The sequence below is a fragment of the Rutilus rutilus genome (assembly GCF_951802725.1).
Source record: "Rutilus rutilus genome assembly, chromosome: 3".
Taxonomy (NCBI): domain Eukaryota; kingdom Metazoa; phylum Chordata; class Actinopteri; order Cypriniformes; family Leuciscidae; genus Rutilus; species Rutilus rutilus.
The window spans coordinates 7,912,067-7,933,531 of NC_140211.1; the positions used below are offsets into that span (position 1 = coordinate 7,912,067).

A 21,465-nucleotide genomic window follows, 5' to 3' on the forward strand; every position below is an offset into this window, starting at 1 on the left:
TGTAGTGCAGACCTATAGGGCCCTTGGCACGAGTCCACGAGGGCACATTGAGAGGTATTTTTGGGACAGACTTGATCGTCACGCTGGAAATAACGGTCTGGTTGTTGTTGGACAGGAGAAATCACATTTTTGGCTCTGACGTCTTATCTCCATGTCAACTACACAGCCTAATTTTACAGTTCTATATTATGTATGCCACCTGGGCATTAGACAATAGATATATCATGCTTATTTAAATGATGAATACAGTTGTACATAATAATACATAATGTTCCATTTGAACTAAGATTACAATTTTAACACATAATGAAAATGTGCATGAGTTTCAGATGAATTTACAGGTTTCAATATTCATACTATGTTTACATATGACTCAGTAAAGCCCTGCCATTCGGTTCTATTTATTTAATGAATCATAATGTGATCGTATTATTCAACACACTATTATTATCTTTGACACATCAACCACTGCTCGATGACCATAACAACTGGTAACAACTGGTAAAATGTACATCTACTGTAGGTCATAAAAAACGTAATATTTTCTTCTCAGCCATGTCAACAATTGTCCGTGAGCGAAATCTCCTCCCATCCGTTGTCTGATTGGCCTTTCGCAAGGATTCCCGGGTAGTTAAAGTGTGTGGAGCCTGCATCTCTGCGGGCTTCGCGGAAGACCTCTTCACGGGCACAAAGGGGGCGCTGCTGAGCACACTTCAGAGCGTTAATATGCTGAATGGGACGGCCTCATGAAGTGCGCCATTTGGGACAGGGCCACAGTCATGTGCACGCGATGGCCATTTTATGCCCACAAGAGCATATAACGTGTGTCATTAGGGGCAGGGCCTATATGAGAGAGAGAGAGAGAGAGAGAGAGAGAGAGAGAGAGAGAGAGAGAGAGAGAGAGAGAGAGAGAGATTTTTGAACAGAAAAATCATTGTTCATTTTTATGGACGGTTGCACAACATTGACATTTTGGGGGTTTAAGATACCAAAATATAAAGTAATATTTATTATTTGAATATACTACAAATTTATTCAAACTAAATATTTTCAACAGAACTGTATTTTTTCACTTAATCATCCATAAAAAATATACACAATTATACATTTTCATAAAATAATAACAGTATAGTATTCACATGGCAGCAATGACAGAAAAAGAAAACACAATGATCATTCCAATGTTGGTATAATTAGGTTGTCTTCAAATAGTGTACAAAGAGTCTCATTATAGCACCACTGATCCAGAAAAAAACTCACAGTTATTCATAGCTTTATAGAATTTATAATCAACCAAAATTCTGGCCTTCACAAACTCTTTAAACATCAATAGTACTTCTTGTCCTGTTTTACTTTCAATCTTGTTCTTTCTGCTAATATAAATGGCCAGTTTAGCTTGACCCACCAAAAAATTTAAAAGCTGGCTTTTCTTTCTAATTGAAAAGTAATATTTTGGTCCAAAAATAAAACTCTTAAATTTTTTTTTTTTTTTTTTTTTTTTTAAACAACCCCTTAAGTACACTAAATAAATCGACCAATCTGTCACATTCCATAAAACAATGAAAGACAGTTTCTCTCATATCACAAAAAGGACACCCACTCTGCACATTATGATTAATGCCAGAAACAAAGGCATTAACAGCAACTGTACCATCACTGTAAAAAAATTCTAACCTCTCCAAGTCAAAATTTTCTAGTGACTGGTCACATCTAAATTTTTAAATTGGCCCAAGTGCAATTCTTGTTGCAGTAGTCTGTTAACATTGGCTCAATGAGAAATAATACGTCAGACTAATTGAAAAATTTTGATGTAATCAGTCACTAGAAATTTTTGACTTGGGGATGTAATTTTTTTCCTTCCACTGAATATCTCCTGCTTTTTTATTGTTAATGGTGGTTTGTATAACACTCTCCAGTTTGGTTTACAGTCTTCTTCTACTCCCAATTTGTCTTTCCATACATTGTCCACTCTTCCATTTAACACCTTTTTATTCAAAACCTTGACAAAACATTTATATAATTGTTTCCCTTTCACTTCATATAGTTTTAAATCATGTCGTCCATTCAACATTAATAAAGGTCCAGAAAATCCTTGAAAATCAGGTGTGATATACTGATATCAGGATATGAGTCCATCCCTGTAGGAGTACTTTGTCCACTCCAATAATCTCTAAGAAGTGCTCTTTCCTCAGCAGTCAATCTCTGTTTAATCAGATCCACAAACACATTGACTTTTCGAAGAGACACCATACCCACCTGTGAGGCCAGCTCTTTAACATTGTTAAAATCAACTCCACTAATATCAACAAGTTGTCTTAACTTTACAATTTTTTTATCCATCAACATGTAACTTATTCCAGGTATGGATTCACAAGACACATCAAAACGAGCTCCGCCTATTAAAGGCTCTTCTAATAACCAAAAGAGTGAATCATTTGATTTCAACCTCTGCTTTGTAAAGAAGCTCCAGACTTTAAAAAGTCCTTTATAAAAAGGAGGTAGTCCATTTACTGGCACTTTGTTACAGTCCATTAAAAACAATGTAGAATCCAGTCCTAGTCCTCCAGCCTGCTTTAAAATTGTGCTGGTTACCTCTCTCCAGACAAGGTTTTTTGGTCCAGTTAAATATCTTTGGATATATTGAAGAGCACCTCTTGCCAGGTGACCTAGTCCTTGTCCTCCTTCTTCCTTTTGAAGGAACAGCACACTTTGTGGAGTCCAATGCAGTTTGTCCCAAAATAAGTTAACCAGAATTGACTGCAATTTTCCCAAAAAAACAGCAGGGGGTTCAACACAAGCCAGCCGATGCCACAAAGCAGAAGCTACTAGAATATTTATTATTAAAGTTCTTCCTCTGTAAGACAATTTCGGAAGGAGCCACCTCCATTTTTCAAGTCGACCTTGCACTTTCTCCAAAGAACCTTCCCAGTTTGTCTGCAACATTTCATTGTTACCTAAATAAACTCAGAGGTATTTAAAACATTTTTTATTCCATGATAACCCAGCAGGTAATGTGGGTAGACCTTTTTCCCAATTTCCAAACGCAAATTGCCTCTCTTTTTGTCCAATTTACTTTAGCAGATGAAATCAAACTAAAGTCTTTAATAATTGACTGTAAACTTCTAAATCTTTTTGACCCTTTACTAAAACAACAATATCATCTGCATAAGCACATAATTTAAAGGACATTCCAGAAAAAGGCAAATCCCAGCCCTCAATTCCATTTCTCATTCTTACTAATAGAGGTTCGACTGACATAGCATATTACATGCCTGACAAAGCACAACCCTGTCTAATTCCACGTGAAATTTTAAAAGGTCCACTCAAACCACCATTAACCTTTAAAACACTTTCAATATCCCGGTACAAAACTTTAATAATGCCAATAAAACTTTTATCAAAACCAAATCCTTCCAGCATATTCCAAAGGTAAAGATGCTCAACCCTGTCGAACGCTTTTTCCTGATCTAAAGAGATCAATCCAGTATCTATGTTCAAAAGACTAGAAACATCCAAAATATTCTTAATCAAATAAACATTATCAAATATAGATCTGTTAGGCATACAGTATGTCTGATCAATATGGATGATGTCCCCAGTTACTTCTCTAACTCTATTCGCCAAAGTCTTTGAAAGAATCTTAAAATCAGCACATAATAGTGAAACAGGCCGCCAATTTTTAATCTCTCTTAGATCACCTTTTTCGGCAGGAGCGTGATGACAGCCCTCCTGCAACTCATCGGCTGTTGACCTTCAGCTAGGCTATTATTAAACACTTCCAGTAAATCATCTCCCAAAATGTTTTATAAAAGTCCACCGGGAGACCATCAATCCCAGGTGTTTTACCATTTTCCATACTTTTTAGAGCTGCGTAAAGTTCTCCTTTAGATAAAAGCCTCTTTAATTTAGTGTCCGCACCTTTTGAAACTTTAGGCAGGTCTTCAAGGAAAACTTTATTCAAATCCTCCTCTTCCTTGACCTCACTTTTATACAAATCGGCATAAAATAGCCTTGCCCTTTTTCTAATCTCACTCAAAACTGTGAGTTCTTGTCCACTATCTGAAAGGAGAGTATGAATATACCTACTTTGGCCACTTTTTTTCTCTAAACAAAAAACAAAAAACTTAGCAGGGGAATCCATTTGTACAACACTTTGAAAGCGTGAACGAATCAACGCTCCCTGCGCTTGAATACCTAACAGATCATTCCTTACTCTTCTCTTGGATTTAAGAGCATAAAACCACCTTTGATTCCTTGTAGAATCTACTAAACTCTGTAATTTCACAATTTCAATCTCTAATTCTTCCAATGATCTTGCAATATCCTGGGATACATTGAATCTGTATTGTTGGCACAGTTGCTATATTTGAATTTCCCCACAGTCCCACCATTGTTGAATTGAGGTATAACATTTTTTCTTAACCTTAAAAGTTTTCCAAAACTCACAAAAAACCTCCTTAAAAAAAATATCTTCAAGAAGGGAAACATTAAAATGCCAAAACGCACTTTTAGATTCTATATTGGCAATAAAACCAGTAACAATGACAATGGAATGATCAGAAAAACCTACTGATTTTATATCACAGCTTTTAACAATATTAAATTGATATTTAAAACAATAAAATCTGTCAAGCTCTCCAAATATCGCACAGGTCATGTGCATTACTAAGCTTAACCATCGCTCTCTGTGACGCCATGTGTGGCTCTGAATGATTTCGATCTAAATTGTCATTTTCAGTCCAATTAAAATCCCCACCCATGAACATGTAATCTTCAGTATGACAATTTGACAATAAAGTATCAATTTCATTTAAAAGAACCACTCTATTTTACCCCCAAAGTAGGAGCATAGACGTTAATAAAGACTAACTTTAATTTCCCAAACTGTGCCTTTACAATCATTAGATGCCCATCCACCACATTTTCAACTTCATAGGATATTGGCATCAAATTCTTCTGAAAGAGAACAGCCACTCCTCCACTAACCGCACTTTTGTGGCTCAATATAATTTCACCTTCCCATTCCTTCTTCCATTCAATTTCATTAGCACAGTCACTATGAGTTTCCTGTATCATCATAACATCAATGTTTAAGACAATGTTTTATCAATTGAAAAAGAATTGCCCTTTTATGAACATCCCTTGCTCCATTTAAATTCAAAGTACCTACTTTAATTCTGCTCATTATAGTGGGAAAAACATCTGTACAGGACAACAAACAAAGATAAGAAAAAAAAAAAGAAAAAAAAATCAAGCCATCTCAAATTCTTCATTAAGCATATTTAGTTTGATTTTATGCAGTATTTGCTTTAATCTGAAAATGTCTTGATCTGTAAATCCACCCATGTCTCCTTCATCAATATTTTAGCTGAGTCCAAGAATTTTTGCCTATTCGGGAAAAAAATCCTCTACTTTCACCCCTTTCATTCCTTTAGTGTTCTGTAGAAATATCTTTATTTTCTCCAAAGTATAAGCAATTCTTCCTGACCTCCTCACAGCCACAGAAGAGTCTGAAGACTCACACTCACTTCCCTGAGCAGATTCATCAAGACAACCAGTGTCTGAATCGACTTCAACCTCCTCAACGTTTTAGACGTTACCATCCACTACTTTCTTAGCTTTTTTCCTTCTCCCTCTTTTGCTTGTCTTTCTTTTCATTGCAGGGGTTTTGAAAATAGATTCATCCTCCGCCATATCCAAATCATCACAACCCGCCTCAGCCACAACAGCAGCAACATTGTTTTCCTGTACTGAATCATCTTTTCCTTCAGCACCATTTGAAACAATATTTACGACCGCATTTACCACGGTATTTACATTGCCATTTACCACCTTATTTGCATCGTCAATTACCATAGTGTTCACCTCCATCATCTCCGCAACTTCACTACCATTGCTCTCCGCAGCGGGTTTGGGATTACGTGTTCTATCACTGTCGGCGCTCGTCCCTTCAGTTGCCACATTGTCATGAGCTGCACTCTGTATTTCTTTATCTGGGCATGCCCTAATAGTGTGACCTTCTTTCCCACAACCAAAGCATTTCATCATACTAGAGGTCGCAAAAATCACGTAACCAAAATGATCAACTTTAAATTTCATAATCAGGTTCAGTTCTTCATTTTCATTATTTAGAATCATGTACATGTAGCAGTATGAGTTAACTCATAACGAGCTGGCGTTCTTTTTACCAATTACTGCCACAGGCTCCCCCTATAAATACAGGTAGTAGTCCTTCTGACTGCCCTCTTGCTCGCGGGTGACGGAAGTGCGTCATACTTCCGAGTCACTCACTCCGGGTGTTGCTCTGCTATCTCCGGTTGGCGGGCCAGCCCTTTGTTCCGTCGTTCAACGCATTTAAAAGCGGATGTTACTGAAAGCTGCCTGTACTGTTTGTACCCTTTGAGCTGCCTCCTCCTGGGTGATACAAAACGCTGCTTGATCGGAACTGGGCTGGTTCAACTGGAGATTGACGTCAGCCGCAGAGTATTTATTCACTAGCTGCTGTTTTGCCTGGATTGCTGTTTGTTTAACGCACATTTTGAATATTGTACAATCAACTTTAACGTCATCTGATTTCTGCACGTCCGTCCTGGAGTGTTGCTTGTTAACGAGTATATTTTGAATATTGTATCATCAACTCTACTTGATCGCTGCATGCCAGCCCTGGACAGCTGTTAATGTGTACGCTTTGAACATTCATACCAGCACTTGTACGCGATCGCGCTACCTGCTCGTCCTGGACAGCTGTGTTCTTGTGTGTTTTGAACATTACGTACCAGAAATTCTAACGTCACTCGATCACTGTACAGCTGTCTTTTTAATGCAGATTTTGAACATTGCATCATCAACTCTACTCGATCGCTGCCCGCCCGTTCTGCCTTCACGGCGACTGGGCAATCACGGCCACTGGACTCTCACGGGCCACGGCCGTACGTTTGACTGTGCGAGCCTCTAGTTTGACGTTGGGCCAGTGTTTTAACTGTTTGGATGCAGTTGAAGGGGTTGGCTCTTTACAGTTATAATTTGAGTTAAGTGTTTATATTTCTTTTCTATTACTTTGTTTTCAATTTAGTTAATTTGTTTTGTTTTCTATTTTGTTTCTTTATCAGTGATTTTAGTTTATCTCATTAGATAAACTAATCCAGTTAATGTTTATTTATATTTTGTCTTATTCTGTTTTATTGTTGAATTTGTCTTCCTTGGCCAAGGTTTCATTGTACTTTATTCAATATTATATTGACTTTTCTTTTTTTCTGTTGAGTGAATCCCCCTTGATCGTGTGTGTCTGTTTCAGTGGCTGAGAGCCGAAGGTGGGGGTATTGGTGTCCGGGTGGTGGTTTCCCCTTCCTGCGTGCTGTGTCGTCTATTCTGTTTTACTTTGCTGTGTCCACTGTTGTGTTTTTTTAGTGTTTGTGTGTTCACGTGGTGACCTTTCCTGGGATTTCTTCGTGCCGTTGTGACTCCTTTCTCCTCCACCGGTAGGCCTCGCAGCAAGTATGAATGTGTTTCGAATTGTGTTTTAAATTATTGAATAAAATTTGTTATCTCTTTTAAAATTGAACCTCGTCTCTGGCTGAATTGTTTACTTACCTGTGTGTCCTTAAGTGAATCAATAGTATTGCAATTAGGAAATAAAGAAGAATCATTCTCTGGGTGAAATTCCCAGGGTGGCGTAGTCGGTGTTTTTGGGGCAGGTTCCACTTAGACTATAACCTCCTCAGTACTGTTTGGCTCTCTGTATCGCCACATTTGGCGTATAGTCGGCAGGGTTTACAATTTAAAGCCGAGACGTGTTCAATTTTGTTGCATTTGGTTATTTCTGCTCCTTTGTGGTCCTGGGTGCATTTTGATTTGTCCAAGAGTGTTCACATTTTCTTTGTTCTGTGTTACAGGCAAAACAGCAGCTGGTGTTCTTTCTCCGCTTTCCTATCTCCTAACGGTAGAGTTTCCCCTTTATTGGGCAGGATAAGTATGGAGGGAGAGTTACAGGAGTTGAGGGACTTAGTTGAGCAGTTAAGAGCAGATAATGAGAGGCTGCGACTGGAACAGGCTGCAGCCGTGCCTGGACCTAGTTCTACACCCCCTAATGTGTTACCTACTGCTCTACCCATGACTAGAGCCCCTACAATTGAGATTGGTTTTTGTGCCCTGTGACCGAAAATGTCTTATGTTTAGGGGAAGATCAGGCATAGGGTTAACAGAATGGATTGATGGGTAGCCGTCATGGCAAGAGGACTTGTACCAGGTATCTCTAGTGTTTGTTGTAGCCGTCATGGCAAGAGGACTTGTACCAAGTGTCTCTAGTGTTTGTTGTAGCCGTCATGGCAGAGCATTTGTAACAAGTGTTTCTTGTGTAGCCATTATGGTAAGAAGACTTGTAACAAGGGTCTCCCTCAGTGTTTGCTTTACTAGCGTCCCAAGATAGAGGTGAGTGTCTTGGAGCTAGTATATGGTATTCTTAATTTTATTGATTCATCGTCGGGGCGACAATCCAAAAGGTGGGGTAGATTGTAGCAGTATGAGTTAACTCATAACGAGCTGGCGTTCTTTTTACCAATTACTGCCACAGGCTCCCCCTATAAATACAGGTAGTAGTCCTTCTGACTGCCCTCTTGCTCGCGGGTGACGGAAGTGCGTCATACTTCCGAGTCACTCACTCCGGGTGTTGCTCTGCTATCTCCGGTTGGCGGGCCAGCCCTTTGTTCCGTCGTTCAACGCATTTAAAAGCGGATGTTACTGAAAGCTGCCTGTACTGTTTGTACCCTTTGAGCTGCCTCCTCCTGGGTGATACAAAACGCTGCTTGATCGGAACTGGGCTGGTTCAACTGGAGATTGACGTCAGCCGCAGAGTATTTATTCACTAGCTGCTGTTTTGCCTGGATTGCTGTTTGTTTAACGCACATTTTGAATATTGTACAATCAACTTTAACGTCATCTGATTTCTGCACGTCCGTCCTGGAGTGTTGCTTGTTAACGAGTATATTTTGAATATTGTATCATCAACTCTACTTGATCGCTGCATGCCAGCCCTGGACAGCTGTTAATGTGTACGCTTTGAACATTCATACCAGCACTTGTACGCGATCGTGCTACCTGCTCGTCCTGGACAGCTGTGTTCTTGTGTGTTTTGAACATTACGTACCAGAAATTCTAACGTCACTCGATCACTGTACAGCTGTCTTTTTAATGCAGATTTTGAACATTGCATCATCAACTCTACTCGATCGCTGCCCGCCCGTTCTGCCTTCACGGCGACTGGGCAATCACGGCCACTGGACTCTCACGGGCCACGGCCGTACGTTTGACTGTGCGAGCCTCTAGTTTGACGTTGGGCCAGTGTTTTAACTGTTTGGATGCAGTTGAAGGGGTTGGCTCTTTACAGTTATAATTTGAGTTAAGTGTTTATATTTCTTTTCTATTACTTTGTTTTCAATTTAGTTAATTTGTTTTTTTTTCTATTTTGTTTCTTTATCAGTGATTTTAGTTTATCTCATTAGATAAACTAATCCAGTTAATGTTTATTTATATTTTGTCTTATTCTGTTTTATTGTTGAATTTGTCTTCCTTGGCCAAGGTTTCATTGTACTTTATTCAATATTATATTGACTTTTCTTTTTTTCTGTTGAGTGAATCCCCCTTGATCGTGTGTGTCTGTTTCAGTGGCTGAGAGCCGAAGGTGGGGGTATTGGTGTCCGGGTGGTGGTTTCCCCTTCCTGCGTGCTGTGTCGTCTATTCTGTTTTACTTTGCTGTGTCCACTGTTGTGTTTTTTTAGTGTTTGTGTGTTCACGTGGTGACCTTTCCTGGGATTTCTTCGTGCCGTTGTGACTCCTTTCTCCTCCACCGGTAGGCCTCGCAGCAAGTATGAATGTGTTTCGAATTGTGTTTTAAATTATTGAATAAAATTTGTTATCTCTTTTAAAATTGAACCTCGTCTCTGGCTGAATTGTTTACTTACCTGTGTGTCCTTAAGTGAATCAATAGTATTGCAATTAGGAAATAAAGAAGAATCATTCTCTGGGTGAAATTCCCAGGGTGGCGTAGTCGGTGTTTTTGGGGCAGGTTCCACTTAGACTATAACCTCCTCAGTACTGTTTGGCTCTCTGTATCGCCACATACACATGTCGTCTAAAAGATACCACATGCTGCAACATGGGAGAATTACACCGCATTGGGACTTGACTCCTTAAAAGTGAAAGTTAGTATTTGTAGGAAACTCAGAAACGAAGACCAGGAGACTCGGTTGTATCTTCAGCAGGATTCTTTATTGAGAACACGAGCTGTCGGCTGCAGTCATCAAGTCTAACTGAGGCAGTGTACATTGTTGTTTATATAGATTTTAGGAGGCAGGGCTTAGAAATGTAGACAAGGCACCTGGGTGACGACCTTAAACAAAGCATGCAAATGAAGTATCCAGGTTTAGGAACCCGCCCTATACTCTAGAGTGTTACCAATCCTAATCCAATCAGCATAACTATTCAAAGACTGGGACAGGGGCTCCAAGAGCCATTAAAGACAAAGGGCGAGAGGCTCAGTAATCGGACTCATTTAACTTAATAGAGAGAACAGGACTGACAGGAATCTCTTGCTGGAAACTTTGCTGAAGAGAATTATTCATCTGATGTCATCATCATAACCTTAAATGCTAAATTCAATGTACTCTACCTTAATTTTTCATGTTATGTTAAGTAAGGATGTAAGATTTAAGATTTAAGATTTAAGATCAGCAATCTTAAATTTGTAATCCCACATATTTAAAACTTATTAAAAGTGAAATGATTTGTGTTAATACAGTGATCAAATGCTGTGTTTGGCTGTTTTCACTTTTCCGTGATAATCACATGGCTAGAAGCTGATCTGTGTGTGATTCCACAAACCTGGATGAGCTTCTGAACGTATATAAGCAATAGGCTTTTTTAGAAAGGAAAATTTAAAAGATAAAAAAGGAGCAGTAGGGAAAATCGATAAATTATGAATAGCCATTGTGAGAGTAACATGTACTCATGTAGTCAATAAAAAAGTAACTGTAGTCTGACTACAAGTATTTTAAAACATAATCTAATCTAATTACAAGTAATGAATCTTTGGAATCTGATTACGTAATCCAGATTATATATAAGAAGTTACTAGTACCCAGCACTGAAAATAAATGATGTACTGGCAGAATTATTTTTATTTATTTTTTACCACAATGACCAGCACAAGCACTCTGTGACCCAAAACCAGTGACTTTAACTTAATTTTGTGTCACTTTCCCAACACCGACTTCAGTGATGCTTTTTGAAGATATTTGAGCTTCTCCACTATTTGTTGAAGATGTATGCTTCTTTTAGCCTGGGTTTCCCTATGCTGCCTTGCACACAGCGCGATTTTATTCATGCTGCTAGGCAGCCTGGACACCATGGACCAGATTTTCCCCTCAAAAAGGGAACCAATCACAGAACGGGGAGGGAGCAGCAAGACGATGACGACGTCTATGCGACACACCAAAGCAGTTTGTTTATATCTATATAAACAAACATGGCAGCAGACGCGAAGTTACCTTTCGATGCAGCCTTAGATAGTGTTTTAAGTAGTTTAGTCGCTGAACGCCATCGTGTACACAAATCTCTGACCCATCGTCTTCTTCCTCGTCAAATTTCTGTCGCTCTACATACGTCATCTGGTATAATTGAAACGATTGGCTATGAGCTACGTACAGGCGCATTTGATAGACATTCGTAGCGCCCAATAAACGGCTCTGGGCATTCGTAAACCACGCCTCAAATACGAGAAAATGAACCCGTGGTTCCCAGACCACGTCTCAATGAGACGAAGTCTGACGTTAGCCAGGCTATGCTTCTTTATTAAATAAAGCAGAAATGCAAGACATATAGTGAAACAAATAAAGACTAAAATTATAGCTTCATATTAATTACAAAATCATTTTGGCAAACAATGAGGATAAACACTTGACAATTTACTTCAACATATTCAAAACAGAAATAAAGACAAAATACGATAGAGATACGATTAGTGAAGCTGCAGTAGCTCACGCAGAGTTCATTTAAGCCTTAATTATGTCAAATTCAGACACATTATGAATATAACTAAATAATGTTGAAAAAGAGAAACAGAATGGGATTCATTCATCAGGACAGCAGACTTTCACTCCTCTGTTACAGCATATTGATTGATCTCATCAGACTGAGCTGTAAAACACACGAGATATGGAATAAGGGTTAATTATTCATAGTGATGGTAGATCTGGTTAAATTAATCTGTAGGAGAACAGATCAGAGAGAGAGAGAGAGAGAGAGAGAGAGAGAGAGAGAGAGAGAGAGAATCTCACCATGAGCTCTGTAGCATTTGACTCCTATAATGATGGTCACGAGCAGATATGTAGAAGCTGCCAGTAGAAAACTGAGCAGTTTGAGAACTGAGAGAACTGGCAATGGAGCTTCTGGACCTGAAAAATTAAACAACCAAATCATTTTATCATCATCAAAACTTGTTAGATTTTCTTATCTATAATAAAAAATAAGGTACTCTCTAGCGCCACCAGATTTAACTTTTCTTCAGTTTTTTTACTTTTAAACCTTTCGGTTAAATATCCTTGTGTCATGTAGGTCTCAGTGAAGCCATTGATTTGAATCTTTGCTCACTGACTGCTATTTTGGAGTTTGACAAATATTATCCAACTTTTAAACCAACATTTATTTACAGTCATCAATCATGTCTCTGTCACTGTTCATCATTCATATTTTATACTTAAAAGCATCATACAATTATTCTTTAATGCACATATTTCAAAGAGTTTTAATATCACTTGTTTTGTTGAAGTAGTAAAGAGATACACTGATCTCAGTGGTAATTTTTCCATGGATGTGAATCAGATTGATGTGAAGGAGAGATTCTCACACTCACCTGAAAGCATCAGTGTAACTTCATCACTGGTGTGTGTGTGTCGTGATCCTCGTGTCTCTCTTCCACTACAGCTGTAATTACCTGTGTGAGATTCATTAACTGAACTGATTCTGTATTCCTGTGATTGACTGACATGAATCTCTGAATCATCTTTATTCCAGCTGTAGGTCCAGCTAGTGACGTCTGACTCCTGTATGTCACATGTGAGAGTGACCGTCTCTCCTCTGAACACTCGTCCGTCAGGCTGAACACGCAATACAGCTTTGGGTCTCTCTGTGAGAAATGAACTGTGTTTAATTTAACTGACAGAACATGATACTGTTGATGGATGACATTAATTTACATAATATCTAAATCAACATGCACCAATGCTAAAATGTTACTCAGTCATTTGTTAACAATCAAGTATTCATTACTTCAATGAGCTCATTGTTTCTGCACTAAATTATTACATTGTTTAAATTACAATTTTTTTTAGCTAACTGTGACTTTGTATATGTACATTTCTTAAATACTTAACTTACTTGGATGACATTAAGTTTCATAATATTCCTATTATTAAATCAGATTGCCACATTACCTCTGACTGTTAGTGTGACTCTTTGACCGTTTGCTGTGGAGTTTTCTTTCAGTACACCACACCAGTACTCTCCTCCATCAGAGACTCTCACATCTCTCAGTGTTTCTGTCTCATCACCAGATTTTATTCTCTTGAAGTCTTTGTACCAGAAAATCCTCCGTCCAGTTGAGCGTCTTTCGTCACATCTCAGAGTAACTGTGTCTCCAGTGAACACTGAACTCTGGGGCTTCACAGTTACTCTGGGTTTGTCTGTAAATATTTCATAATGATCTTGAGTTAATATACAGCCTTCAGTCATCATCTATCACTGCTTATGTTTTCTATAATTTATATTAATTATATTTAATATACTTTTTCAATACTTTTCTCTATTCTTGTGAGTAATGTAATTATATGCTGTTTTCCCATCATCTAAACTTGTTAGATTTTCTTATCTAAAATGAAAAATAATGTACCCTCTAGCACCACCAGATTTGACTTTTCTTCTGTTTTTTAAACTTTTAAACCTTTCGGTTAAAAAAATATCCTTGTGTCATGTAGGTCTCAGTGAAGCCATTGATTTGAATCTTTGCTCACTGACTGTTATTTTGGAGTTTGACAAATATTATCCAACTTTTAAACCAACATTTATTTACAGTCATCAATCATGTCTTTGTCACTGTTCATCATTCATATTTTATACTTAAAAGCATCATACAATTATTCTTTAATGCACATATTTCAACCAGTTTTAAAGGGATAGTTCACTTTGAAATTAATTTTTGATATTTTTTAGCTTACCTCAAGGGCATCCAAGATGTAGGTGTCTTTGTTTCCGCAGTAGTTTCAATTTTGATATTTTTAGGTCAAACCGTTCTTGTCTGTCAGTCATATAATGCAGGTCGATGGTCACTGGCTCAAAACACAAGCACAGAGTCCAAATTAAAACAATTCCCCATCGTCCAAATGAAACAATTCCCCATCATAAGTACACATTGATGGCCTAAGACACGAAACGAGCGGTTTGTGTGAGAAAACGAACAGTAGTCATATCGTTGTTATCTCTTGAAAACAGCACACGTCCAAATGATCTGACGGCGCGGGCGGGTATAGATACATAGATGTCGCCTTGGCTACGGTATCGTTCCAATGAACTGCAGTAGCGAAGGCGACATCTAGTGTATACATCTATACCCGCCAGCGGGCGGGTATAGATATATACACTAGATGTCGCTTGGCTACGGTTTCGTTCCAATGAACTGCAGTAGCCAAGGCGACATCTATGTATCTATACCCGCCCGCGCCGTCAGATCATTTGGACGTGTGCTGTTTTCAAGAGATAACAACGATATGACTACTGTTCGTTTTCTCACACAAACCGCTCGTTTCGTGTCTTAGGCCATCAATGTGTACTTATGATGGGGAATTGTTTCATTTGGACGTGGGGAATTGTTTTAATTTGGACTCTGTGCTTGTGTTTTGAGACAGTGACCATCGACCTGCATTATATGACTGACAGACAAGAACGGTTTGACCTAGAAATATCAAAATTGAAACTACTGCGGAAACAAAGACACCTACATCTTGGATGCCCTTGAGGTAAGCTAAAACATATCAAAAATTAATTTCAAAGTGAACTATCCCTTTAATAGCACTTTGTTTTGTTAAGTATAAAAGAGATACACTGATCTCAGTGGTAATTTTACCATGGATGTGAATCAGATTGATGTGAAGGAGAGATTCTCACACTCACCTGGAAGCGTCAGTGTAACTTCATCACTGGTGTGTGTGTGTCGTGATCCTCGTGTCTCTCTTCCACTACAGCTGTACTGACCTGTGTGAGATTCACTAACTGAACTGATTCTGTATTCCTGTGACTGACTGACATGAATCTCTGAATCATCTTTATTCCAGCTGTAGGTCCAGCTAGTGACGTCTGACTCCTGTATGTCACATGTGAGAGTGACCGTCTCTCCTCTGAACACTCGTCCATCAGGCTGAACACGCAATACAGCTTTGGGTCTCTCTGTGAGAAATGAACTGTGTTTAATTTAACTGACAGAACATGATACTGTTGATGGATGACATTCATTTACATAATATCTGAATCAACATGCACCAATGCTAAAATGTTACTCATTTGTTAACAAACAAGTATTCATTACTTCAATGAGCTCATTGTTTCTGCATTAAATTATTACATTGTTTAACTTAAAAAATGTTTAGCTAACTGTGACTTTGTATATAATTTCTGAAATACTTAGCTTACTTGGATGACATTAAGTTTCATAATATTCCAATTATTAAATCAGATTGCACATTACCTCTGACTGTTAGCGTGACTCTATGACCTTGTGTTGTGGGGTTGTTTTCTCTTATTACAGCACAACTGTACTCTCCTCCATCAGAGACTCTCACATCTCTCAGTGTTTCTGTCTCATCACCAGATTTTATTATCTTAAAGTCTTTGTACCAGATAATCTCCTGTCCAGTTAAGTGTCCCACGTCACATCTCAGAGTAACTGTGTCTCCAGTGAACACTGAACTCTGGGGCTTCACAGTTACTCTGGGTTTGTCTGTAAATATTTCATGATCTTGTGTTAATATACAGCCTTCAGTAATCATCTATCACTGCTTATGTTTTCTATAATTTATATTAATTATATTTAATATACTTTAATACTTTTCTCTGTTATTGTGAGTAATGTAATTATATGCAGTTTTACGTTCATCAAACACAAGAGGTTCAACTTTAAACTCTCAGAATGAAAATACATGAAGACAAATCCAGTGCTTAAAAGAATCAAATGATCCCTTTGTAATAAATTGATCTTAAAAGTATAAGAATAAAAGTACCTTCTGTAATACAATTTTTACAAAAAAACAAACAAAAAAACATTAATCAGCATGCAGCTTTTTTTATAGTTCAAATGTATTTGATAGTTTTGTGCTATTATTGTTGCTGTATGATAATTAATGGATAGATTGCATTATGCATACATTTGCTTCTATTAAAAAAGCACTTAAGTAACATTTATGTTACAGTTAAAAAATAAATGCATATATTTGCGTTTAGGGTGTAATACAAATAATCTTTAAAAAAGGAACATCTGTGATATCCAGGGTACAAATCATATCTTTTAACATACAGATACAGTATATTGATAAGATGTTCATGATAATTATTAGCGCAGGCAGAAGGCTTGATCGGATGTTTAATTTAACAACAATTTGTAGGGAATGGAAAATAAATTGATGACACATTGTTATTGAAAATGGCTTGGATTCATCTGATCTGAGTCAAACCTAAACTTTAACTATCATTTGGATAATAATACTCCAACACAAAGCAAACATCATTATAATATACAATCTGAGCAAGATCCTAAAGTCAGTCAGTGATGATCACTCACCCGACACAGTCAGAGTCACTTTATCACTCCAGTCAGAGCAGCCTGATCCTCTGCAGCCGCTACACCTGCATATCTGTGCGATCTCTGCAGTGATCTTGAACTCTTTCTCTTTAAAATCGTACTGTGTATAATCTTCATATTTCTCTTTAGAGACGTACTCTTTAGATATGTAATCTCTATCTACACACTCCCATTTGTATGTCCATCCTTCCCCCTGTAAGTCACATGTGAGAGTGGCAGTCTCTCCTCTGAATATCTGTGATGGTTCAGGCTGAACAGTCAGAACAGCTTTAGGTGCCTCTGTAAAAACTGAACAAACAGAAGTTATGGTTAAACATCTAACAAAGTCATATTAAGTGAATTGACAGAATCTCACTGTACTCGACACACTGCTAAACACTTTCTGTTTCTGTTCCACTGTGTAATGTGTGTGAAGACTTGAGGAAATGTATAAATCACCTTTAGTTTGTCCAGGCTGGATGTTTGAAATCAGCACTACAAATCAAAAGAGACAAAACACATTCATTTATTTGTTGTTGCTTCATTCATTTTCATACATAAATGCATTTAAATCAGCATTTGAATAATTTATGATGATTATAAGGTGGCAGAGAAATGATAAAAACAGGCTCATTAACAGAAAACTTGTGTGCTTATATTTTTAAATGTGACTAAGACATGTAAAAATAATCAATTCTGATAAAAACACTGATCATGTGTTTATGCTGAGATCTCTGTTGTGGCGTAGAGCAGAACTGGAGAATCAACACACACACACCAGCTGCATCCTCACAACTTCATTCTGGAGAAAATACAATATTGATTTACAATATCAGTCTCTCCAAAAAAAGGCTTGATTTGTCTGCTGATTATATGCAATTATTATTTATTTATTTTATTTAATTTTTTTGACACCAATTCACAAGGTCCTTTCAGACAAACACAGACTGTGTTGTTGGGTTAGTATGGAGTTCTTACAGCAGTAAATGCTTTAGAAAAACTACATTAGGGTCAATGACATGACGTGCACAAAAAGTGCATTATTATGACCGCCGCTAGCGTAGCTTGCGAAAGCGGTCATATAGGGATGTGTTGTTGGGAGTTCTCATGGCAGTAAATGCTTTAGAAAAACTACATTAGGGTCAATGACATGACGCGCACAATTTTGTGTCCAAGTAAGTGCATTATTCCCTTTTAATTTGATAAATTCATGACATTTGACTTTATTCCATAAAAAACTACTCAGTTTGAATTCATTTTTAGTATTTTCAAATAATAAATATTACTTTATTTTTTGGTATCTTAAACCCCCAAAATGTCAATGTTGTGCAACCGTCCGTACAAATGAAGAGACTAAGAAAACTATTTAAAATGGTGTTTTAATAAGAGGAAATTCACAAGAAAATACTATGGTAAAATTGAAACCTTTCATATAAACAAATTTTATAAATATCAGAAGTTTAAAGCTGTTATGATAATTGAAAAACCTTTGTCCTCAATTTGTATATTCTCAGATATCAGGGTGACAATATGGTATTTTATTATGAAGAGAAATAAGACTAAACATGATAATGAAACATCCAAATGACCCCAATCCTTGAGACAGAGAGAAAAGGTTTGTAAATCTCTCTTTGAGAAAAATAGATACTTTCAAGTATGGGTAATTTGGTACACTTTCCATTTTAGATATAGTACAATCAATGTAAAACTAGGAAAATGCTGTTTTAATCTTAACTTCTTTATCGTTTTTAAAATTCTATGTATGAACTTGCTTCATTTTCTATTCCATCAGCTCAACTCTGTCCATTTCTATTATATCAAATCAACTCTATATATTCTTCCAGATATAAGTCAATAAGTGGAAGAGTGAAGAAAACATCTATGTTCAATAATAGTTAGCTGATGCTGTCATGACAGAGCTGAAACCACAGTCTGAAGATCTTATTTTCCATGTAATCATTGCTTCATATGGGAAGTGGCTTCATCGTGGTCATTAATGTCACTAGTCAGAGTTTGAGACTGAAGAAACACAAGCCGTCTCACAACATCATCTACACATCTACTACTAAACTCTTGAACAACTCCAGGAGTTTCCAGAACAACAAAACCTGACATCAAATCAACATCTGAGTTTCTGAGATCCACATCACAATTAAAGACTAAATGTAGATAGTGAAGATCTATTGAAGAAAACAAAGACAACTACATAACCTGACAGCACGTTTGATTCACACATGAACCATAACTAAACTGAACAACATCACAGTAATGATCAATACACTGATCTCATTCAGCACATCAGGAGTTTTTCACTTTCACACACAGATATCATGAACTACATGGATTTGATACTCAAAGTATTATAGCAGCATAAATAAAAAACAGACCAAATACTTAAAAAGATGAAATACAGATGAACACTGATTCACTACAACATTATACAAAATTCACAACTGATGCATAAATGAGAAAATAATACTCACAGATCATTAGAGGAAGTGAACTGAGCTCCATCCTGATCTATTAATGACACACTGTCAAACACAGTCAGTCTTATAGACTCAACACTTCCTGAACTTAAAGAAGAGAGTCAGAGCAACAGAGAGGAATTAAATAGTTTTATATATTTAATAATTATTATTATTAAATAGACACAAAATATCTGATTCGATTTATTATTGAGTCTAACATCATCTGACAGCTTCTTCTGTCTCAAATGTGTGTTTTTTAGGTGCAAGTTGCAGGTAATGCATGTGTGCATCCTGAGGTTAAAGCAAAACAGATAAAAATGCCCCAATAAGCATCAAAATTCTAATTTTATGAAATAAAAGGCAACAAAAATATTTATACTTAAGTAGAAATACCAATAAAACTGGACTGGAAATAATACTTTGTAATACATCTCTGGTTCACTCTTTAGAAGAAACATTATAAGGGTTCTGCCAGACACTTAATAGGGGTTCCCATCATGTGATCATTATATGGATTTAGTTCATTAATTCTGTCAATCAATTAATTGTGTGTGTGTGTGTGAGAGAGAGAGAGAGAGAGAGAGAGAGAGAGAGAGAGAGAGAGAGATAGAGAGAGAGAGAGAGAGAGAGAGAGAGATGTGTTTTATTTTTATTCGATTTATTTATTTTAAAACAAATTTATTATATATATATATAAGAATATGATGTTTTTGTATATTTATTTTACTTTATTTATACATTTATTTTAAATTCTTAGATATTCATAGATACATCATAATATCTTGCTCCTGGTACCCTCTAATCCAACCTGTTCCACAATATTGAGTGAAGATATTGCTGGAATATCCTCAAAATCTTGTTTGTTTGGAGTGAGGTCCGGAGTAGGCCGAAGCCCTTGAGCTACCCAGGACTTTCTTGGTTTTACACCCAGGGCCCAGGTGGACGCACAGGGTAAGAAACAACATGCCTCCCAGACAACCAAAGGCTATACCACCAGAGGATGAGTCACTGGTGACCATGAGCCTCTTCACTCAGACGCTTGAGCAGCAAAAAGATTTTTATAAAGACATGTTACAACAACAACATGACAACTTTAAATCTTTTGTGCAGCTCATAATTGATGGCACCAACAAACGCTTAGATGATGTATTTAAGGATGTTCAAGGAATCAAAATTAGCCTGGAATTTACTCAAGACAAAGTTGACAAAATGGCTAAAGCACAAGAGGAAATGAATAAGTTGAAGAAGCTTGAAACGGAAATACTTAAATCAAAGGAGGAGCTGGACAAGATGGCTACAAAGCTGGATTTTATTGAGAACCAGTCACGAAGAAACAACCTTATAGTGGATGGCATTCCTGAGGAAAGAGGAGAGAGCTGGGATGTATCCGAGAAGAAAATCAAGGACATGTTGGTCAGCAAAATGGGTCTAAATGACAACAATATTGAAATTGAACGGGCCCACAGGATTGGCCAGCATCAGGAGGGTGGAAGACCCAGACAGATAATCGCCAAACTCCTGCGATTCAAGGACAAGCAGACCATTTTATCCTCTGCAAAGAAATTAAAAGGTACACGCATCTACATAAATGAGGACTTCTCTGAGGCTGTAATGAAGAAAAGAAAAGAATTGCTACCCAAGCTGCGAGCTGCCTGGGAAAGAGGAGAAATAGCCACTCTGAAATATGATAAACTGGTCATAAAATCCAAGAGTGGAGGAGCCTAGTTAGAAGTATGCAAACATTCATTTTTGTTTTGTTTATTTGTATTTTTGTGGGTTTTTACTTGTAATTTAGATCATGGCTATTGACTTGTGTCATTTAGCTTTTCCAATTAAGGGTATTACAATAGCGCACTTGAATATCTGCAGTTTGAGATACAAAACTAATGACATATATCAGATCTTGCAGTCCAATAGTATTGAAATCCTAGCTTTGTCTGAAACACACTTAGATTCTAGCTTCACGGATGCTGATGTGAAGATAGACGGCTATAGATTATTTAGGAGGGACAGAAATAGACACGGTGGTGGTGTTGCATTCTATGTTAAGGATAACATCCCAGTTAATGTTCGAAATGATTTCATATGGCAGAATATTGAAGCATTATGGGTACAAGT

General features: G+C 37.3%; 1 protein-coding gene across 1 annotated transcript in view; it reads right to left on the minus strand.

Annotated features, from left to right (window-relative positions):
• Positions 1-11,818: 11,818 nt before the first annotated feature.
• The window catches only part of LOC311287420 (B-cell receptor CD22-like), a 38,063-nt gene continuing 28,416 nt past the window's right edge, over positions 11,819-21,465 (minus strand). The window contains exons 5-12 of the mRNA XM_084404279.1: positions 17,336-17,371; positions 16,877-17,185; positions 15,788-16,039; positions 15,217-15,489; positions 13,485-13,733; positions 12,905-13,177; positions 12,330-12,446; positions 11,819-12,189 (exon numbers count right to left, since the gene is read on the minus strand). Coding sequence (XP_084260405.1) covers positions 12,146-12,189; positions 12,330-12,446; positions 12,905-13,177; positions 13,485-13,733; positions 15,217-15,489; positions 15,788-16,039; positions 16,877-17,185; positions 17,336-17,371 — 1,553 coding nt within the window. The 3' untranslated portion in view covers positions 11,819-12,145. The remainder of the gene's footprint in view (positions 12,190-12,329; positions 12,447-12,904; positions 13,178-13,484; positions 13,734-15,216; positions 15,490-15,787; positions 16,040-16,876; positions 17,186-17,335; positions 17,372-21,465) is intronic.